This window comes from Salmo salar, chromosome ssa16, assembly GCF_905237065.1.
Source record: "Salmo salar chromosome ssa16, Ssal_v3.1, whole genome shotgun sequence".
Taxonomy (NCBI): Eukaryota; Metazoa; Chordata; class Actinopteri; order Salmoniformes; family Salmonidae; genus Salmo; species Salmo salar.
In genome coordinates, this window is record NC_059457.1 from 79,158,070 (window position 1) to 79,175,905 (window position 17,836).

Sequence of the window (17,836 nt, forward strand, 5' to 3'; positions counted from 1 at the left end):
CAGTGTAATGTAGCTAGGGGTCGACCACATAGTAACAGTGTAATGTAGCTAGGGCTCGACCACATAGTAACAGTGTAATGTAGCTAGGGCTCGACCACATAGTAACAGTGTAATGTAGCTAGGGGTCGACCACATAGTAACAGTGTAATGTAGCTAGGGGTCGACCACATAGTAACAGTGTAATGTAGCTAGGGGTCGACCACATAGTAACAGTGTAATGTAGCTAGGGGTTGACCACATAGTAACAGTGTAATGTAGCTAGGGGTTGACCACATAGTAACAGTGTAATGTAGCTAGGGGTTGACCACATAGTAACAGTGTAATGTAGCTAGGGGTTGACCACATAGTAACAGTGTAATGCAGCTAGGGGTTGACCACATAGTAACAGTGTAATGTAGCTAGGGGTTGCCCACATAGTAACAGTGTAATGTAGCTAGGGGTTGCCCACATAGTAACAGTGTAATGTAGCTAGGGGTTGCCCACATAGTAACAGTGTAATGTAGCTAGGGCTCGACCACATAGTAACAGTGTAATGTAGCTAGGGGTTGACCACATAGTAACAGTGTAATGTAGCTAGGGGTTGACCACATAGTAACAGTGTAATGTAGCTAGGGGTTGACCACATACCAGTAACCTGAAGAGACGGGAGCTCAGTTTTTTTTGAATTTCTTGGAGGTTCTGGTACGGTGGCAGCATGGGGGTCTTGCCTTATTTTATTCATTTTAAATGTGTATTTTCATTTACTTTATAAATAAATGAAAATAAATCATGAGTTGGCTAGTGTCACAAATAACTAAGCCATATGATGGGTCATTGAGTATGCTAAATATCTATGGTGATGTCATTGTGTTCCTGCATATTTTGTTTTAGCACCCATCAATTATACTGTACCAGGGAGATATGTTAGTACAATATTCAGATTTGTAATTTGTTGAATTGATCTCTTTTGGAATGTACATGTAGGATTTATGTATTATCACCACATTTAACAAATACAATTGATTTACAGTGCATTTGATATTAACTACACTGTCTGAAACATTACTTTTAAGGGTATATTATAACCACCAGCAGTCATAGGTAAGGAAGAATGCCAACACACTGGTATAACTTGGGATAGGTTTTATCAATGCACAGAAGAAAATAAACTGAATTACAGACAGGATATAAATTGAAGAGGCATTATTCAGGCAGCAGTTACCCATCAGTCAACTATTTTATAACAAACGAGAGGCCACAACGTAGAAAAATCAGGAGACAAATGGCTTTAGGTCTATTTGATAACGACAGACTACAGTGATACCACATTCTTGATTAACACAAGATGAATCAAGAAAAGTCACATGATCTCGGTCAATCTAACTCAACCAGCAGGGAGACATTGCTTCCCCCTGCCATTCATAGGCAGAACGTTCTGTTGCTCTAGTCTCTGGAAGTCATTGAATTCCAATTCAGAATCTTGGTGATGGGAGCCCATTGTTATTTCAAGGGCAGAATTCTATTGAGATGTCCATCCATGGGCAAATGTTGATGCTGGCTACAATGCTGCTGCTAACAGCTCAGCCGAGTGTTTCTGTAGGTGCCTGTTGAGGTGTGTGCGGCGGGTGTAGCTCTTGTCACAGCGAGGGCAGGGGTACGGACGCACTCCAGAGTGAGTTAACAGGTGCTTCTTCAGATCAAACTTCCTCTTCAGGCTCTTCCCACACTCTGGACAAGAGAACGGCTTCTCACCTGAGGGACGGGACAGTATTTAGGACTATAAATCAAGATTACACAGAAGAGTTACTTCAGATGACACAGAACTACGAATAAATCGTTTGTTTTATTATTAATCGATCACAAATGTATAAATATACTGCATCACATATGAAAGTACAAACATGTTTAGCATTTCTTGGACAAATGACGACAGTATCATTCATATACACCATATAGTTGTTATATCAACGGCCCCCTTAAAGGGATACTTCGGGATGTTGTCCCTTTATCTACTTCCCCAGAGTCAGATGAACTCGTGGATATCATTGTTATGTCTCTGTGTCCAGTATGAAGGAAGTTATAGGTAGTTTCACGGGCCAATGCTAACTAGCATTAGCGCAATGACTGGAAGTCTATGGGTATTGTTGTGGAAATTCTTACACGGGGACTTAGCAATTGCAATAGCGCTAGTTAGCAACTTCCTCCAAACTGCTCGCAGAAACATAAAAATGGTATCCACAACTTCATCGGACTCTTGGGCCTCATTGCCAAAATCCGAACTATCCCTTTAACTACAAGCTCCTGGTTCTGACCTGAGTGTGTCTTCATGTGTTCTGTCAGGTGACAGGATATAGAGAATGTCTTTCCACAGTCAACACAGCTGTAAGGTCTCTCTCCTGTGTGACAGCGCATGTGTTTCTGCAAGTCCCCACCTGAGGGCCACGCCTTTCCGCACACCTCACACACGTACGGCCTCTCGCCCGTGTGCCGCCGCACGTGAACGTTCAACCCGGCGAGCGCCGTAAAGCGTTTCCCGCAGTAGGAGCAGTGGAAGGGCTTCTCGCCCGTGTGGATCCGGAGGTGTCCCTCCATGCCGTCTTTGGTCCGGAAGCGCTTGCCGCAGTGGGCGCAGAGAAAGGGCTTCTCCTCCGAGTGGGTTCTGAGGTGGGACTGGAGGGACCCCAGAGTAGTGAAGCTCTTCTCACACTGGTCACATTGATGAGGTCTGTCCACAAGATGGCTTCTCTGGTGGATCCTCATGAGGGTCAGGCCTGTAAACGTCTCCTCACAGTAACGGCACTTGTACCTCTGGCCCTCGCTCCCCTCTGGGACCGGATGGGTCTGCTGGTGTTTGATGAGTTTGGCCTGCGAGGTGAATATCTCGCCGCAGACAGGGCAGACGAGCTTGGGTACGCGGTGCATCTGCCGGTGTGCGTCGCGCTCCTTCGCCGAGCCGAACACACGCTCGCACTGGGTGCAGGCGAAGCCGCCGCCGGACGAGTGAGTCTGCTTGTGATTGGTCAGGCTGGAGAGGAGGCGGAAGCGTTTGCCGCACAGGCAGCACTGGTGCAGCGGCTGGGCCCAGTGGGTCTTGTGGTGTCGGGTCAGTTCCAGCTTGGTCCTAAAGCCCGCCCCACATTGAAAACAGGTGTTGGTCTTGTGGGTGAGGCGGTGGCGGTACTGCTCGCGGAGCGACGCAAACCGCTTCCCGCACTGTGCGCAGTCCAAGGTGGCGTTGACACACACAGAGCGCTTGTGGTCGTTCAGGCTCCAGGGCGTTGGGAAGTCAACACCACACTGGGCGCATTTGTAGCGGCCGCCTCGCGAGTGTGTGGTCAGGTGACGCAGCACCTGGGAACGGTAGATGAAACACTTCCCACACGTCGGGCACTTGTGGGCAACACGCCGGGGATTGTGGGATACGCTAGACGGGTGCGTCCCGGAAGACGAGGACTCCCCTGTGGGGCTGTCTGTGAGGAAACAGGAAGGGAAGGTGAGAGGTGATTGGTATTTTATTAGGATCCCCATTAGCTGCTGTGAAAGCTACTCTTCCTGGGGTCCACACAGAACACGAACATTAATAGACAAGTACTGCTCACAGACAGAACTACGTACATTTAAAAAAGGCACACGAGAGGATAAGCAGAGAGGATATTGGGAAATGGAGTTTGTAATGGAGGACAAAATAAGAATATCTTACGCGTACACCTGATAAGGAGCTGCAGCACAGGAGGCTGGTGGGGAGGACGGGCTTGTGATAATGACTGGAGTGGAATGGTATCAAATAAACCACACATGGTTTCCAGGTGTTTGATGCCATTCCATTTGCTCCGTTCCAGACATTATTATGAGCTGCCCTCCCCACCAGCCTCCTGTGAGCTGCAGGTGGTTAGGAGGGTATAAGACACTCACCTGTGTCACTCTCCACCCTAATACATTCTACAGGCTTATCAGACGACTCAGGGATGATGCTGAAGTGGGAAATAACATGTCATGTTAATCATTCATCATTTACCCAATACTCACACACTCGACACTTCAAATAATGTACCCTCAAAAACACACAAGATACAATCTGTCCATACTTACTGTCACGCTACTGCATTCCACACAAACACTCCCAAACACACGCTGACCACACTTTCCTCCTCACTGAGGTGTTAGACACACACACTCTCTAAACACCCACACATACTCTGTCCACACCAATCGTCACACTACCACTCACACACATTTACCACTCAAAACACCCATTCTGATACAATCTGTCCATACTTACTGTCACGCTACTGCATTCCTAACACAAACACACACACACACACATATACATACCTCCCCAGTGAGACCTGGGGCTTTTGGCTGCTCACAGGAACAGTGTTCCTCTCTGGCGAGGGCCTGCTCTGTCCTGGGGGAGAGCTGACTGCAGTCTGCCCCCTGCAGGCCACAGGCAGGGTGAGAGTGGGTGCAGACTGGGAGACGACAGCCAGAGAGTGCTGGCCCGGCTGGGGGATAATCATTACAGATTGGCTCTGAACAATGAAACCCAGAATCCCTAGGTTGGACGTTTCCGTTTCTCCTGCCACTCCATTGGCTGATTCCTGGTCTTGACCAATCAGCTCGGCTACTTTCGATTTCTCATCGTCCTCTCGTTTGATGCAGACCTTCTCCTGTTCTTCTCCTCTCTCTTCATCCATCCTTTCCTCAGGGATGGGTTCTGACTCACTGTCAGAGTCGGCAGAGGGATGGTACACCATCATATTTGGAAGACAAACAGGTAGAGAGCTGAGGAGGTTGGTCTGGGATGGGCTGGAGTCTGCACAAGACAAGCGAGAAGCACAGTTGTAAACAAATCAAATACATTTTTTTACCTTAAAACAACTGAGACTACAGACTATGACGGGGTTGGTGATTGCTGCAGTGTTGGTGACGTACCTCTATTTACCAGGTGTTCTCGGCAGCACGTTTGGCTCTGCAGCACAGACCTCAGCCTGTCACTGTGGGGGATAGACTGCAGACATTCATCCACACCACCGGGGACAGAGTCAAGCCAGGAGGCAGCCTGGGGAACACAGGGGGGGAGATGTGTGGTGGTCAAAGTGTGGTTGGTAAATGTGGTCAATGTGTAGCCTGTGTAGTCTCTTAGTAGTGAAGTTGGGGTTGACATGCGGTCGCCGGTCACTGCGTACCTGTTTAAAGTCTGGTACTGGCAGCAGCTCCTCCAGTCTGGAGAGGAACACACACACCAGAGACTCCAGCTCTGCATTAAAGTATTGACCAAACTGAGAGAGATAGTTGCGAGAGAAAGAGAGATAGTACAGAGAGAAAAGAGAGAGAGAAAAGAGAGAGAGAAAAGAGAGAGTAGAGAGAGAACAATTCTTCACTGAACTCAGAGTTTAGTACAGTGCTGTCACTTGCTCTGCTGCATGTTACTCAAGTGAAGAAAGAGATTTTCTTACAGCCCATCGATCTCCTGGACTCCTCTGGGTGTACGCCATGAGCCTGGCTTTGGCATCCTCAAAGGCCTTGTCACTGGACTGGAAAAACAACAGACACATACCTTAGTGTGTGTCACGGCCAAACGTCTCCCTCTCAGCACTCAGAAAAGGTGTGTCCCCATTTTGGCACTCGGTTCCCTCCCTTTACTCCACCCTATCACTCTATACATTCAGTAAAAGGCAGGCTGTAAGAATCCAGTTCCCATGAGCCCTCTCTCTCACCTTTGTCAGACAGATGGACTGGATCCTGTCCAGGTGAGTCTGGATGAGTTCTGGGGCGACATCCTCAACTATCCACTCCTGGGACATCTGCAAGACGGACCGATCAGGAAGTCCGTTTAAAATTACAACACTGTGCAACACTTTACAACAGAGGTGAACTTCTGATTTGCAGCACATGGAAAATACGGTGTAGGTTACTGCTGGAAGAAACGCACACACCTTTGCTCTGAGGCCCAGAAGCAGTAATGCTCTCTGCCTGTCAGTCAGTAGTTCTGGAACTGTCTCTGTGACCAAACACACAAAGTCCTCCAGCTTCCCATAATGCTCCAAACTCCGCCGCCCCACCACCTGCCACATGACCGCAGACATCAGACGCAGCGGTGGCACCAGGAGTCTCAGAGAGGAGAGAGGGAGGGGGCCATCTGTGGGGAAGGAAGGGGAGGTAAGTATAGACAGGCAGGCTACACAAAGCACACATTTGCCCTGTTTGAATACTTCTGGAGTGTCCACCCTGAGATTGGAATGTTAGGAGTTTGATCCCTGACCAAGTCACACCAAAGACTGTAAAAATGGGCCCAGATGCATCTCTGCTTGGCACTCAGCAATGGATTGGGGGTAAAGACCTGCGATAGACTAGTGTCCTGTCCAAAGGGAGTACACATCAAGCTGCCTCACGCATCAGAAAACAGGAAATAGACTCATGCAAGGCTACTTACTTACTTAATAATACAGCAGTGCTTATTTTAAAGAAGGATGGACGTTAGGTGAGATGCAAGTGTTCAAACAGTACACATTTCACCATATCCAAGAATCACACCACTGGTCATCACTGTGAATAGCTCTAGTCCAGGGCATTAGAGGGATGCGCTGACGCCCTGGACCAGAGCTACAATGTGAGCTGTGCTGGCCAACACAACTCCTTAATTGGGGAGGACGGGCTCGTGGTAATGGCTGGAGCGGAATCAATGGAATCGTATGAAATACATCAAACACATGGTTTTAATGTGTTTGATACCATTCCATTTGCTCCGTTCCAGCCATTATTATGAGCCGTCCTCCCCACCAGCCTCCACTGCTGGCCAAGTATGAGTAACTGCATACATTGATTGTCTGAAAGTGGGCGTTGCGAAATAAGAGGGAGGATCAACAAAAGTGGGTGTATGGAAATATAACAGCTAATTGGTTGCCACTCTATCATTTTGCGTGACTGCAAACTGCTTCCTTTTAGCGTTTTAGCTAATTACCTTGGCAGGTTAGGATAATTACCTTGGCAGGTTAGGATAATTAAGGTGGCAGGTTAGGATAATTAAGGTGGCAGGTTAGGATAATTAAGGTGGCAGGTTAGGATAATTAAGGTGGCAGGTTAGGATAAATACCTTGGCAGGTTAGGATAATTAACGTGGCAGAAAAGATGGCAGATGTGGATGCCGAGTTCGAATCAAGCAGCGCATCGAGCAAAGTTGGTTAAGACAAATGTTCTGAATGGAGAAAATAAAAAAGTCTGTCGGTCCTGTTGTTGTTTGATAAAGGGCAAACACTTACGCATGTGAAGCTTGGTTATGTAAGATATTCTGTCAGAGCTTTCGTTCCCAAACCACTGCTGTGTAAGAATTGTAAATTATTTGGCCATGTTTCAAGTGTGTGTTGGGAAGACCCGTCCTCCCAGGTTCCCCTTGAGCCTGTGTAGGGATCATACCTGTTTTATTTTTTTTACTGAGGGATCAGATCTGTTTGGACGGGGGGGTCCTGTTTACATACCGCACAGTAGGTGACCGGATGCACATTCAATTGTGCGATCGCCAAAATACCATAGAAGAAGAAGACTTCCTTCACAACAGCTCTGCGCTATTCCGCAAGAAATATGAACACAGAACAATGAGACAGATATTTCACCGGATGTATAAATTCGCTTGGTGTTTCCACTCACTACCAAACATGGAAGTGCGTGAAGACGTAACGAGATGGCTTTTGGCCGACATTCTGCAAATTTTCTTAATTTATGAAACATTTGATTGCAATACGGTTTTCTGTTCCCAAAACTAAAATATGTTATGAACAGAGTGGACTATGTTTTGTATACTTTACTAAAGTTAAAAAAAACCCACATTGTTTAGAAGGAGTGCAAAGGCGAAATGAGTTATTGCACACGCGCATTTCAAAGTAGGCGTTCCCTAACGGAAATATGCAGATGTTGGCTAGAACGCGCCAATAGGATTTCGCTAGCTCATGCTTGGCTCTGCCCACTATGACTAATTTGTTGCCATTAGAAACGACAGGCTGTGGTCTTGGTTATAAATACACACATACATACATACACATATATATATAAACTTATCCCCCTTTAATTAACTAGGCAAGTCAGTTAGGAACAAATTCTTATTTACAATGACAGCCTACCCCGGACGACGCTGGGCCAATTGTACGCCGCCCTATGGGACTCCCAATCACGGCCGGATGTGATACAGCCTGGATTCGAACCAGGACCATAGTGACGCCTCTAACATTGAGATGCAGTGCCTTAGACCGCTGCGCCACTCAGGACCCCAGGTATGAATGCAATGACTTCTGCAGAGGACATATCGCTGTAAATGCTGCATGGCCAATGCAGACGTCGGATTGACCATGCCGAGTTCAGCTAAAACGCTACAAGGAAGCAGCCACGCAAAACGGTCTTGAGTGGCAACCAATCTGCCCAATTAGCTGTTAGATTTACGCTTTTGTTGATCCTCCCGCTTATTTCGCAACGCCCACTTTCAGACACGCTCAATGTATGCAGTTACCCATGACTCCTAGCAGGCAAACTTGGTGCATAGGCCACAGCACCACCCCAGTGATGCTACCAAGCAAGTACGTATGAGTATATTTTACAGTTAATCCCACATTTCGCAGGAGATGCACTGAAATTGAGTGTGCAATTTTAGCTAGCTAACGTCAGCTAGCCTATAATATTTGATACCTAGACTAGAGAAAAGTACTCATGTCAGCGGAAGCTAACTTTAGCTAGATAACTAACGTTAGCTAGCTACGTTAAACTACACCCACAACGGCCTGCTTCCACCGACAGCTTGATTAGAAAGAGTAAGCTATATAGCTACCTAGCCACAATCTTTACATTAATGCATACCCATATTGTTTCCACGTGGAAATCGTATATGCCGTCTTTTAGTCGTATCTTACAAATGTTGATTGAAGAGGCAAGGCTAGCTGCTCGTTTCCTCGTAAACTTTTGATGAACCGGAAGTTGATAGAGCAGCAGATAGCCAGCGTGCGTTCTGCGACTCACAACAACAACAAAGCTGATGGATTTTGATAATCAACCAAATTAGGCACGTAACTAGCTAACTGGCTAAACATTTGCCTTCTTTTGTCAAACTACGAACTAGCTAACCATGTTTTTCTTATTTTATTTTTTACATCAAGACAAAGACTACATGGTATTTGGTGAGAAGATCCTATCAGATCTTGTCCACCACACCATCAGCGGGAGAGTCTTACCTGGGACAACACATCAGAATCCTAGAATCTCCCCCTTCACTGTGGGCCAAAAGGGGTCCTCCTTTTGACCGAATCATCAAAAGATTCCTTTCAAGTGCTACAGGAGGATACTCCAGAGACAATGGCTGATATTGAGAGGGACAATCAACACACAGATATACTGCAGGTGCAAATAAAACAGGAGGATGGAGACGAGCCTCACGATACAGAGGACCGTCTCAAGAGTTCTAATACCGGAGAACAGAAGCCTTGTCACATCTGCCCTGATTGTGGTAAAAGTTATACCCGTTCGGATAATCTTAAAACACACCAGAAAATTCATATGACAGAGAGGCCGTACCTCTGCTCCGAGTGTGGTAAAGGCTTTACCCGCACAGATCATCTGAAATCACACCTGAAAACACATGAAAGAAAGAAGAAGAAACTTAAACACCCCTGTACTGATTGTGTGAAAGGCTTTGTCCATTTAGAGCAGCTTGAAAAACATCTGGAAAAAAATCACCTTACACACAAGGAAAAGAAACCTCACGGCTGTCCAAGGTGTGATGAGAGCTTTTCTGACCTGGAAGAACTAACAACACACTTGCCAGTACATACTGAAGAGCTGGCGCTCTACTGCTCTGACTGCGGTAAGCGGTTCTTACACAAAGGAAAATTTGAAAGACACCAGAGAGTACACAATGGACAAATGCCATACATATGCACCCACTGTGGGGAGGGTTTTACACAGGCACATAGTTTGAAACATCACCAGCGAATACACACTGGAGAGAAACCCTACCTCTGCAACGAGTGTGGGGAGAGTTTCAGACACGATGCAACGTACAGGAGACACAAGCGCAAACACGAGCTACCACTCTCTGAAAAGAAAACCTATCCTTGCTCAGTATGTGGGAAGACTTTTACCCGCTCCGATGGAGTGATGAGGCATCTGAGGAGGTTCCATTATGGAGAGAGAGCTCTCCAGTGCTCCTGCTGCGACAAACGTTTCTTTCAACAGGACACACTAACCACACACATGAGAATTCACACTGGAGAGAAACCGTACAGTTGCTCTGACTGTGGGAGAAGCTTCTCACAAGATGGCGACCGAAAGAAACACCAGAAGAGGCACCACACTGGAGAGGGCACTTCACCTCTGACCCTCCATGTGGACGGCACAGAGACGCACAAACGCACACTATAACAGAGACATACCCACTAACAGACAGTAACAGGTAGACTCAAGACACAAAAACAGCCCAGTGGGCAAACCAGGTTGCAAGGAAGTTAATAAAGCTTTGGCTTTATTTTTTGTGTTTGTGTGTGTTCGTGTGTGATAGCATGTATTTCTCTCTCTCTCGTTTAGAGTTCATTGGCAAGGCAAATTTTAGCCCAACTTCTCACTGTTTGTAAGATGCTTACTGCTTATTGCAGCTACTTAAGTGATCATCCCCCCCACTCCATTACTCTGTTTCCCCTCTATTCATCCCTCCACTCCGTTACTTCTCTATTCATCCCTCCACTCCGTTACTCCTCTATTCATCCCCCCACTCCGTTACTCCTCTATTCATCCCGCCACTCCGTTACTTCTCTATTCATCCCGCCACTCCGTTACTTCTCTATTCATCCCCCCACTCCGTTACTTCTCTATTCATCCCCCCACTCCGTTACTTCTCTATTCATCCCCCCACTCCGTTACTCCTCTATTCATCCCCCCACTCCGTTACTTCTCTATTCATCCCCCCACTCCGTTACTTCTCTATTCATCCCCCCACTCCGTTACTTCTCTATTCATCCCCCCACTCCGTTACTTCTCTATTCATCCCCCCACTCCGTTACTTCTCTATTCATCCCCCCACTCCGTTACTTCTCTATTCATCCCCCCACTCCGTTACTTCTCTATTCATCCCCCCACTCCGTTACTTCTCTATTCATCCCCCCACTCCGTTACTTCTCTATTCATCCCCCCACTCCGTTACTTCTCTATTCATCCCCCCACTCCATTACTCCATTACCCCTCTATTCATCCCCCACTCTGTTACCCCTCTATTCATCCCCCACTCTGTTACCCCTCTATTCATCTCCCACTCTGTTACTCCTCTATTCATCCCCCCACTCCGTTACTCCTCTATTCATCCCCCCACTCCATTACTCTGTTACCCCTCTATTCATCCCGCCACTCCGTTACTTCTCTATTCATCCCCCCACTCCGTTACTTCTCTATTCATCCCCCCACTCCGTTACTTCTCTATTCATCCCCCCACTCCGTTACTTCTCTATTCATCCCCCCACTCCATTACTCCTCTATTCATCCCCCACTCCGTTACTCCGTTACTCCTCTATTCATCCCCCACTCCGTTACTACCTCTATTCATCCCGCCACTCCGTTACTCCCTCTATTCATCCCCCCACTCCGTTACTCCTCTATTCATCCCTCCACTCCGTTACTCCTCTATTCATCCCTCCACTCCGTTACTCCTCTATTCATCCCCCCACTCCGTTACTCGGTTACTCCTCTATTCATCCCCCCACTCCATTACTCCTCTATTCATCCCCCTCACTTCATTACTCCGTTACCCCTCTATTCATCCCCCACTCTGTTACTATTACCCCACTATTCATCCTCCCACTCCGTTACTTTGTTACTCCTCTATTCATCCCCCCACTCCGTTACTCCTCTATTCATCCCCCCACTCCGTTACTCCTCTATTCATCCCCCCACTCCGTTACTCCTCTATTCATCCCCCACTCCGTTACTCCTCTATTCATCCCCCACTCCGTTACTCCTCTATTCATCCTCCCACTCCGTTACTCCTCTATTCATCCCTCCACTCCGTTACTCCTCTATTCATCCCCCCACTCCGTTACTCCTCTATTCATCCCCCCACTCCGTTACTCCTCTATTCATCCCCCCACTCCGTTACTCCTCTATTCATCCCCCCACTCCGTTACTCCTCTATTCATCCCCCCACTCCGTTACTCCTCTATTCATCCCCCCACTCCGTTACTCCTCTATTCATCCCCCCACTCCGTTACTCCTCTATTCATCCCTCCACTCCGTTACTCCTCTATTCATCCCTCCACTCCGTTACTCCTCTATTCATCCCCCCACTCCGTTACTCGGTTACTCCTCTATTCATCCCCCCACTCCATTACTCCTCTATTCATCCCCCTCACTTCATTACTCCGTTACCCCTCTATTCATCCCCCACTCCGTTACTGTTACCCCACTATTCATCCTCCCACTCCGTTACTTTGTTACTCCTCTATTCATCCCCCCACTCCGTTACTCCGTTACTCCTCTATTCATCCCCCCACTCCGTTACTCCTCTATTCATCCCCCCACTCCGTTACTTCTCTATTCATCCCCCCACTCCGTTACTCCTCTATTCCACCCCCCACTCCATTACTTTGTTACCCCTCTATTCATCCCCCACTCTGTTACTCCGTTACCCCTCTATTCATCCCCCACTCTGTTACTGTTACCCCTCTATTCATCCCCCCGCTCCATTACTCCGTTACCCCACTATTCATCCCCCACTCTGTTACTGTTACCCCTCTATTCATCCCCCACTCCGTTACCCCTCTATTCATCCCCCACTCCGTTACTCCTCTATTCATCCTCCCACTCCGTTACTCCTCTATTCATCCCTCCACTCCGTTACTCCTTCTATTCATCCCCCCACTCCGTTACTCCTCTATTCATCCCCCCACTCCGTTACTCCTCTATTCATCCCCCCACTCCGTTACTCCTCTATTCATCCCCCCCACTCCGTTACTCCCTCTATTCATCCCCCCACTCCGTTACTCCTCTATTCATCCCCCCACTCCGTTACTACCCTCTATTCATCCCCCCACTCTGTTACTGTTACCCCTCTATTCATCCCCCCACTCCGTTACTCCTCTATTCATCCCTCCACTCCGTTACTCCCCTTCTATTCATCCCTCCACTCCGTTACTCCTCTATTCATCCCCCCACTCCGTTACTCTGTTACTCTTCTATTCATCCCCCCACTCTATTACTGTTACCCCACTATTCATCCCCCCACTTCATTACTCCGTTACCCCACTATTCATCCTCCCACTCTGTTACTGTTACCCCACTATTCATCCTCCCACTCCGTTACTTTGTTACCCTTCTATTCATCCCCCACTCTGTTACTGTTACCCCACTATTCATCCCCCACTCTGTTACTCTGTTACCCTACTATTCATCCTCCCACTCCATTACTCCGTTACCCCACTATTCATCCCTCCACTCCGTTACTCTGTTACCCTTCTATTCATCCCCCACTCTGTTACTGTTACCCCACTATTCATCCTCCCACTCCGTTACTCGGTTACCCCTCTATTCATCCCCCCCACTCCGTTACCCCTCTATTCGTCCACCTCTCTGCCACCTTTCTATTCACCCTTTCTTCATTGGTCTCCCCATTCTCCTTCTCTCTACCCAAAAGAATCCACAAAAACATATGTTTTTGTGGATTCATTTCTATATCTCTAAGCTCCTCCCCTGCACCTCCCCCTGTCAGCCCCGCTTTAACCAGATTACAGAGGATTCTCTGCTATTAACATGCTGTTGGGGCTGTGGCCTGGCAGTGTATTGTGGTGTCCAGCTGAGCCACACACACCAAACAGAGGGTACAGTATGAGAGAGAGAGAACTACCTCGCCACTGATCTGGGTGTGGGGTGAGGGAAACAGGCAGCGATGTGATTGGACAAAGGCACAGCCGCACATCCTTCTATAGCCTCCATCTTCTAGCCTTAGCCTATCGATACTCCTCTCTACTTCAACCCAGCCCTCTGTCTCAGCCCTGCCTCAACCCAGCCCCGCCTCATCCCAGCCCTCTGTCCCAGCCCAGCCCTCTGTCCCAGCCCCGCCTCAACCCAGCCCCACCTCAACCCAGCCCCGCCTCAACCCAGCCCCACCTCAACCCAGCCCCGCCTCAACCCAGCCCTCTCTCCCAGCCCCGCCTCAACCCAGCCCTCTGTCCCAGCCCCGCCTCAACACAACCCTCTGTCCCAGCCCCGCCTCAACCCAGCCCTGCCTCAACACAACCCTCTCTCCCAGCGCTGCCTCAACCCAGCCCTCTGTCCCAGCCCTGCCTCAACACAACCCTCTGTCCCAGCCCCGCCTCAACCCAGCCCTCTGTCCCAGCCCCGCCTCAACCCAGCCCTCTGTCCCAGCCCCGCCTCAACCCAGCCCTCTGTCCCAGCCCCGCCTCAACCCAGCCCTCTGTCCCAGCCCCGCCTCAACCCAGCCCTCTGTCCCAGCCCCGCCTCAACCCAGCCCTCTGTCCCAGCCCCGCCTCAACCCAACCCTCTGTCCCAGCCCCGCCTCAACCCAACCCTCTGTCCCAGCCCCGCCTCAACCCAACCCTCTGTCCCAGCCCCGCCTCAACCCAGCCCTCTGTCCCAGCCCTGCCTCAACACAACCCTCTGACCCAGCCTCTATTCTACTTCAGCCCTCCTCCAGTACTCCCTGGATCCTGAGTGAGCCTCCACTCCCCCCTGCTCCCCATGGCAGATATCATGGACCCAGAGGATACAATTATCATGGACCCTGAGGATACAATTGTAATGGAACCTGAGGATAGAATCGGTACAGAACTGGAGGATAGAATTCTAATGGAACCCGAGGATAGAATCGGAACAGAACTGGAGGATAGAATTCTAATGGAACCTGAGGATAGAATCGGAACAGAACTGGAGGATAGAATTCTAATGGAACCTGAGGATAGAATCGGAACAGAACTGGAGGATAGAATCGGAACAGAACTGGAGGATAGAATTCTAATGGAACCTGAGGATAGAATCGGAACAGAACTGGAGGATAGAATCGGAACAGAACTGGAGGATAGTGTTAATTTATCCAGAAGGTTCTGATGCTGAGGAGCCAGATGGGATTCCTATTGAGCCAGAGGAGCAACAAGAGGGAGATGATGATGAGGAGGAGGATGATAACATCTTTGCCACATGGATGGGCTGCTACAAGAAAGCAGCAGAACAGGAGGACAAGGATAAAGAGGTGGAGAAAAGAGATGCAGTGATAGAGGAGAGGAAGAACAGCTTCGAACGACAAGCTCCACCATGAGCAGACCGGCGGCAATCACTACCCTGTCTAGTGAGTCTGTGTACATGTGAGATGCTGTTGTAATCTGCTTTGTCTTTGGGAGTTGTATACACAGACCAGTAGGAGTGAGTTTTCAGGGGGAGGGTCAGAGCTAGGGCTGCTGGGTTTGACCTCTGACACTCAAGATAACAGTCAGTCACTCCGCTAGGATCCCCTACCACACCACACACCGACCTACCACACACTGACCCACCACACACCGACCCACCACACACCGACCCACCACACACCGACCCACCACACACCGACCCACCACACACCGACCCACCACACACCGACCCACCACACACTGACCCACCACACACCGACCCACCACACACCGACCCACCACACACCGACCCACCACACACTGACCCACCACACACTGACCCACCACACACCGACCCACCACACACTGACCCACCACACACCGACCCACCACACACTGACCCACCACAGGGCTCTTTAGCTCCTAGCCTGAACCCCAAAGTACAGGTAGATAGCTGTTTCTTCTTCTCAAGCTCAGTGTTATAGGAATTTCAAGGAGAGCAGTCGTAGGGTAAAGTCAATCAAAAATCTTTCCGGTTTATTACAAGTTGCAACAGGGTGACACCACCCAGCACAGAAGCTGAGGAAATGTCTAACTGGCCTCTTGGAGACAGGCCCTTTTATATCCCTATCAGACAGCACCAAATGTTCTGCAAACAGCAGCCTCTTGGAGACAGGCCCTTTTATATCCCTATCAGACAGCACCAAATGTTCTGCAAACAGCAGCCTCTTGGAGACAGGCCCTTTTATATCCCTATCAGACAGCACCAAATGTTCTGGAAACAGCAGCCTCTTGGAGACAGGCCCTTTTATATCCCTATCAGACAGCACCAAATGTTCTGGAAACAGCAGCTAGAGAGATTTGATGGAAGTCAGAACAAAAAGGCAGTGACTGTCAGCCAGAGAAATAAAAGTTGTTACATTGCTTTGTTGTGCCTTAGCTACAGCCAGGGGACAGGGACTAATGGGATTATAATAGGCTACAGAGCAGGAGCATACGTAATTTACACACCTTGTGTGTGTGTGTGTGTGTTTACTTGAGTTCCTTGTGTTGGGAATTCAGATTAATTTACTGAATTATCTGTCACTCAACCCCCCCACTCCCCCCTTCATCTCTCTATCTGCTTTTCTTTCCTCCTCTCTCTCTCGTGCACTTTTTTTCTCTCTCTGTGTGTGTGTGTGTGTGTGTGTGTGTGTGTGTGTGTGTGTGTGTGTGTGTGTGTGTGTGTGTGTGTGTGTGTGTGTGTGTGTGTGTGTGTGTGTGTGTGTGTGTGTGTGTGTGTGTGTGTTTCTCTCTCAGGCTCAACTCACAGCGATGATGCAGTTGTCTCGTCTCCACACCACCGCTAGGGCCACGTCACCCGCCAGGCAAAACTCCCGGCAATGCATCTCGTCCACTGACGATCCTGGCTGCCCGATACCAGCCATCCACCGTTCCAGATTCAAATGCAGACGTGGCTCCGCAGGCAGAACGTCATGTCTCCGGGGAGCTTGCTGTGTGTGTGATGGCCAGGTGGGAGTCTTTCTGAGAACAATACTTTAGTCTCATTCCGTTCAATTAACACTTTGTTAAAAGTAAATCTGTGTGTTTGTGTTGCAGAGCGACGCCGATCATGTGTGTGTCTCATCTGCCATGATGACCTGCACAGAGGAGGGAGTGGAATCAGGGAGCTGCACTGCTCTCATATCTTCCACAGCCAAGTAAGAGCAGCTTGAAATCACACACACACACTGTTTCTCTCTCTCACTGTTTCTCTGTCACACACTGTTTCCCCCTCTCACTGTTTCTCTCTCACACTCTTTCTCTCTCTGTCCCCTGAAGTGTGTATATAAGAGTGGCTGTGGAGGAGGCAGGTGTGTTGTGTGCAGGTGGTGCTCTTGCCAGAACCACTCTACTCGGGTCAAAGTACCCTGAGAACCACGTCGAACAGCCTAGAACTGGACCCAACCTCTCACAACTGCATATAGCTGGAAAGAACTGCCTGGACAGAACTACACAGAACCGGGAAGAACTACACAGAACTGATGAGAACCGGTGAAGAACTGCAGAATAACACTCAGAACTGCCTAGCGTTGTAATGAACCGTGCAGAACTGCTTAGATACGGACGGAACTTATCCCTTAAATCTCTGTATCTAGAGTGCTGTGCTGAGAGAGAGGGAACGAGAGAGAGAGCTCTCTTCTCTGTATTCCCCCAAATCCCAATAATCCAGTATCTTTTAAAATTGTTTGTGTGATAGTGTATGAGTGAAATGTATGGATGTTTTACTTATAATTATCAATTCAACATGTTTATTTCAAGATTTTGTTTGTTTAGTCGGTAAGGGCATTTACATTTTTACATTGTATCCCATCTACGTCTTTGTTTTCTCCTAGTCATTGAATAAAATACTTTGGTTGTTCTAATTGTAAAATGTATACTAAGTTGTATCATCATTATTACTGTGTACTCCTGTGAAGGTTTCCACCACAAATATAAGGCTGTGCTGCCCCCTTCTCTGA

At 48.5% G+C, this 17,836-nt stretch overlaps 2 protein-coding genes across 5 annotated transcripts; one reads left to right on the forward strand and one right to left on the reverse strand.

Moving 5' to 3' along the window:
• Nucleotides 1-1,107: 1,107 nt before the first annotated feature.
• Nucleotides 1,108-8,953, reverse strand: LOC106574872 (oocyte zinc finger protein XlCOF6). Of its 2 annotated transcripts, none has more exons than XM_045698034.1 (10): nucleotides 8,821-8,953; nucleotides 5,916-6,118; nucleotides 5,697-5,783; nucleotides 5,436-5,513; nucleotides 5,166-5,258; nucleotides 4,912-5,038; nucleotides 4,312-4,792; nucleotides 3,892-3,950; nucleotides 2,292-3,449; nucleotides 1,108-1,731 (listed from the first exon to the last, which is right to left on the reverse strand). In XM_045698034.1, the coding sequence occupies exons 1-10, from the start codon at nucleotides 8,822-8,824 to the stop codon at nucleotides 1,538-1,540; spliced, it is 2,484 nt and encodes an 827-aa protein (XP_045553990.1). In that variant the 5' UTR covers nucleotides 8,825-8,953; the 3' UTR covers nucleotides 1,108-1,537. The 2 variants fall into 2 exon arrangements, with proteins under 2 accessions (XP_045553990.1, XP_045553991.1); XM_045698035.1 differs by lacking the exon at nucleotides 8,821-8,953 and adding an exon at nucleotides 8,094-8,542.
• LOC106594175 (gastrula zinc finger protein XlCGF8.2DB) lies at nucleotides 8,407-17,752 on the forward strand. 3 transcript variants are annotated; one of them, XM_045698048.1, is made up of 4 exons: nucleotides 8,475-8,543; nucleotides 16,635-16,847; nucleotides 16,935-17,035; nucleotides 17,157-17,752. In XM_045698048.1, the coding sequence occupies exons 2-4, from the start codon at nucleotides 16,650-16,652 to the stop codon at nucleotides 17,371-17,373; spliced, it is 516 nt and encodes a 171-aa protein (XP_045554004.1). In that variant the 5' UTR covers nucleotides 8,475-8,543; nucleotides 16,635-16,649; the 3' UTR covers nucleotides 17,374-17,752. The 3 variants fall into 3 exon arrangements, 2 of the variants coding, with proteins under 2 accessions (XP_014041018.1, XP_045554004.1); XR_006759845.1 differs by lacking the exon at nucleotides 8,475-8,543 and adding an exon at nucleotides 13,204-15,314; XM_014185543.2 differs by lacking the exons at nucleotides 16,635-16,847; nucleotides 16,935-17,035; nucleotides 17,157-17,752 and adding an exon at nucleotides 9,117-10,558 and having other exon boundaries at nucleotides 8,407-8,543.
• Nucleotides 17,753-17,836: the final 84 nt, after the last annotated feature.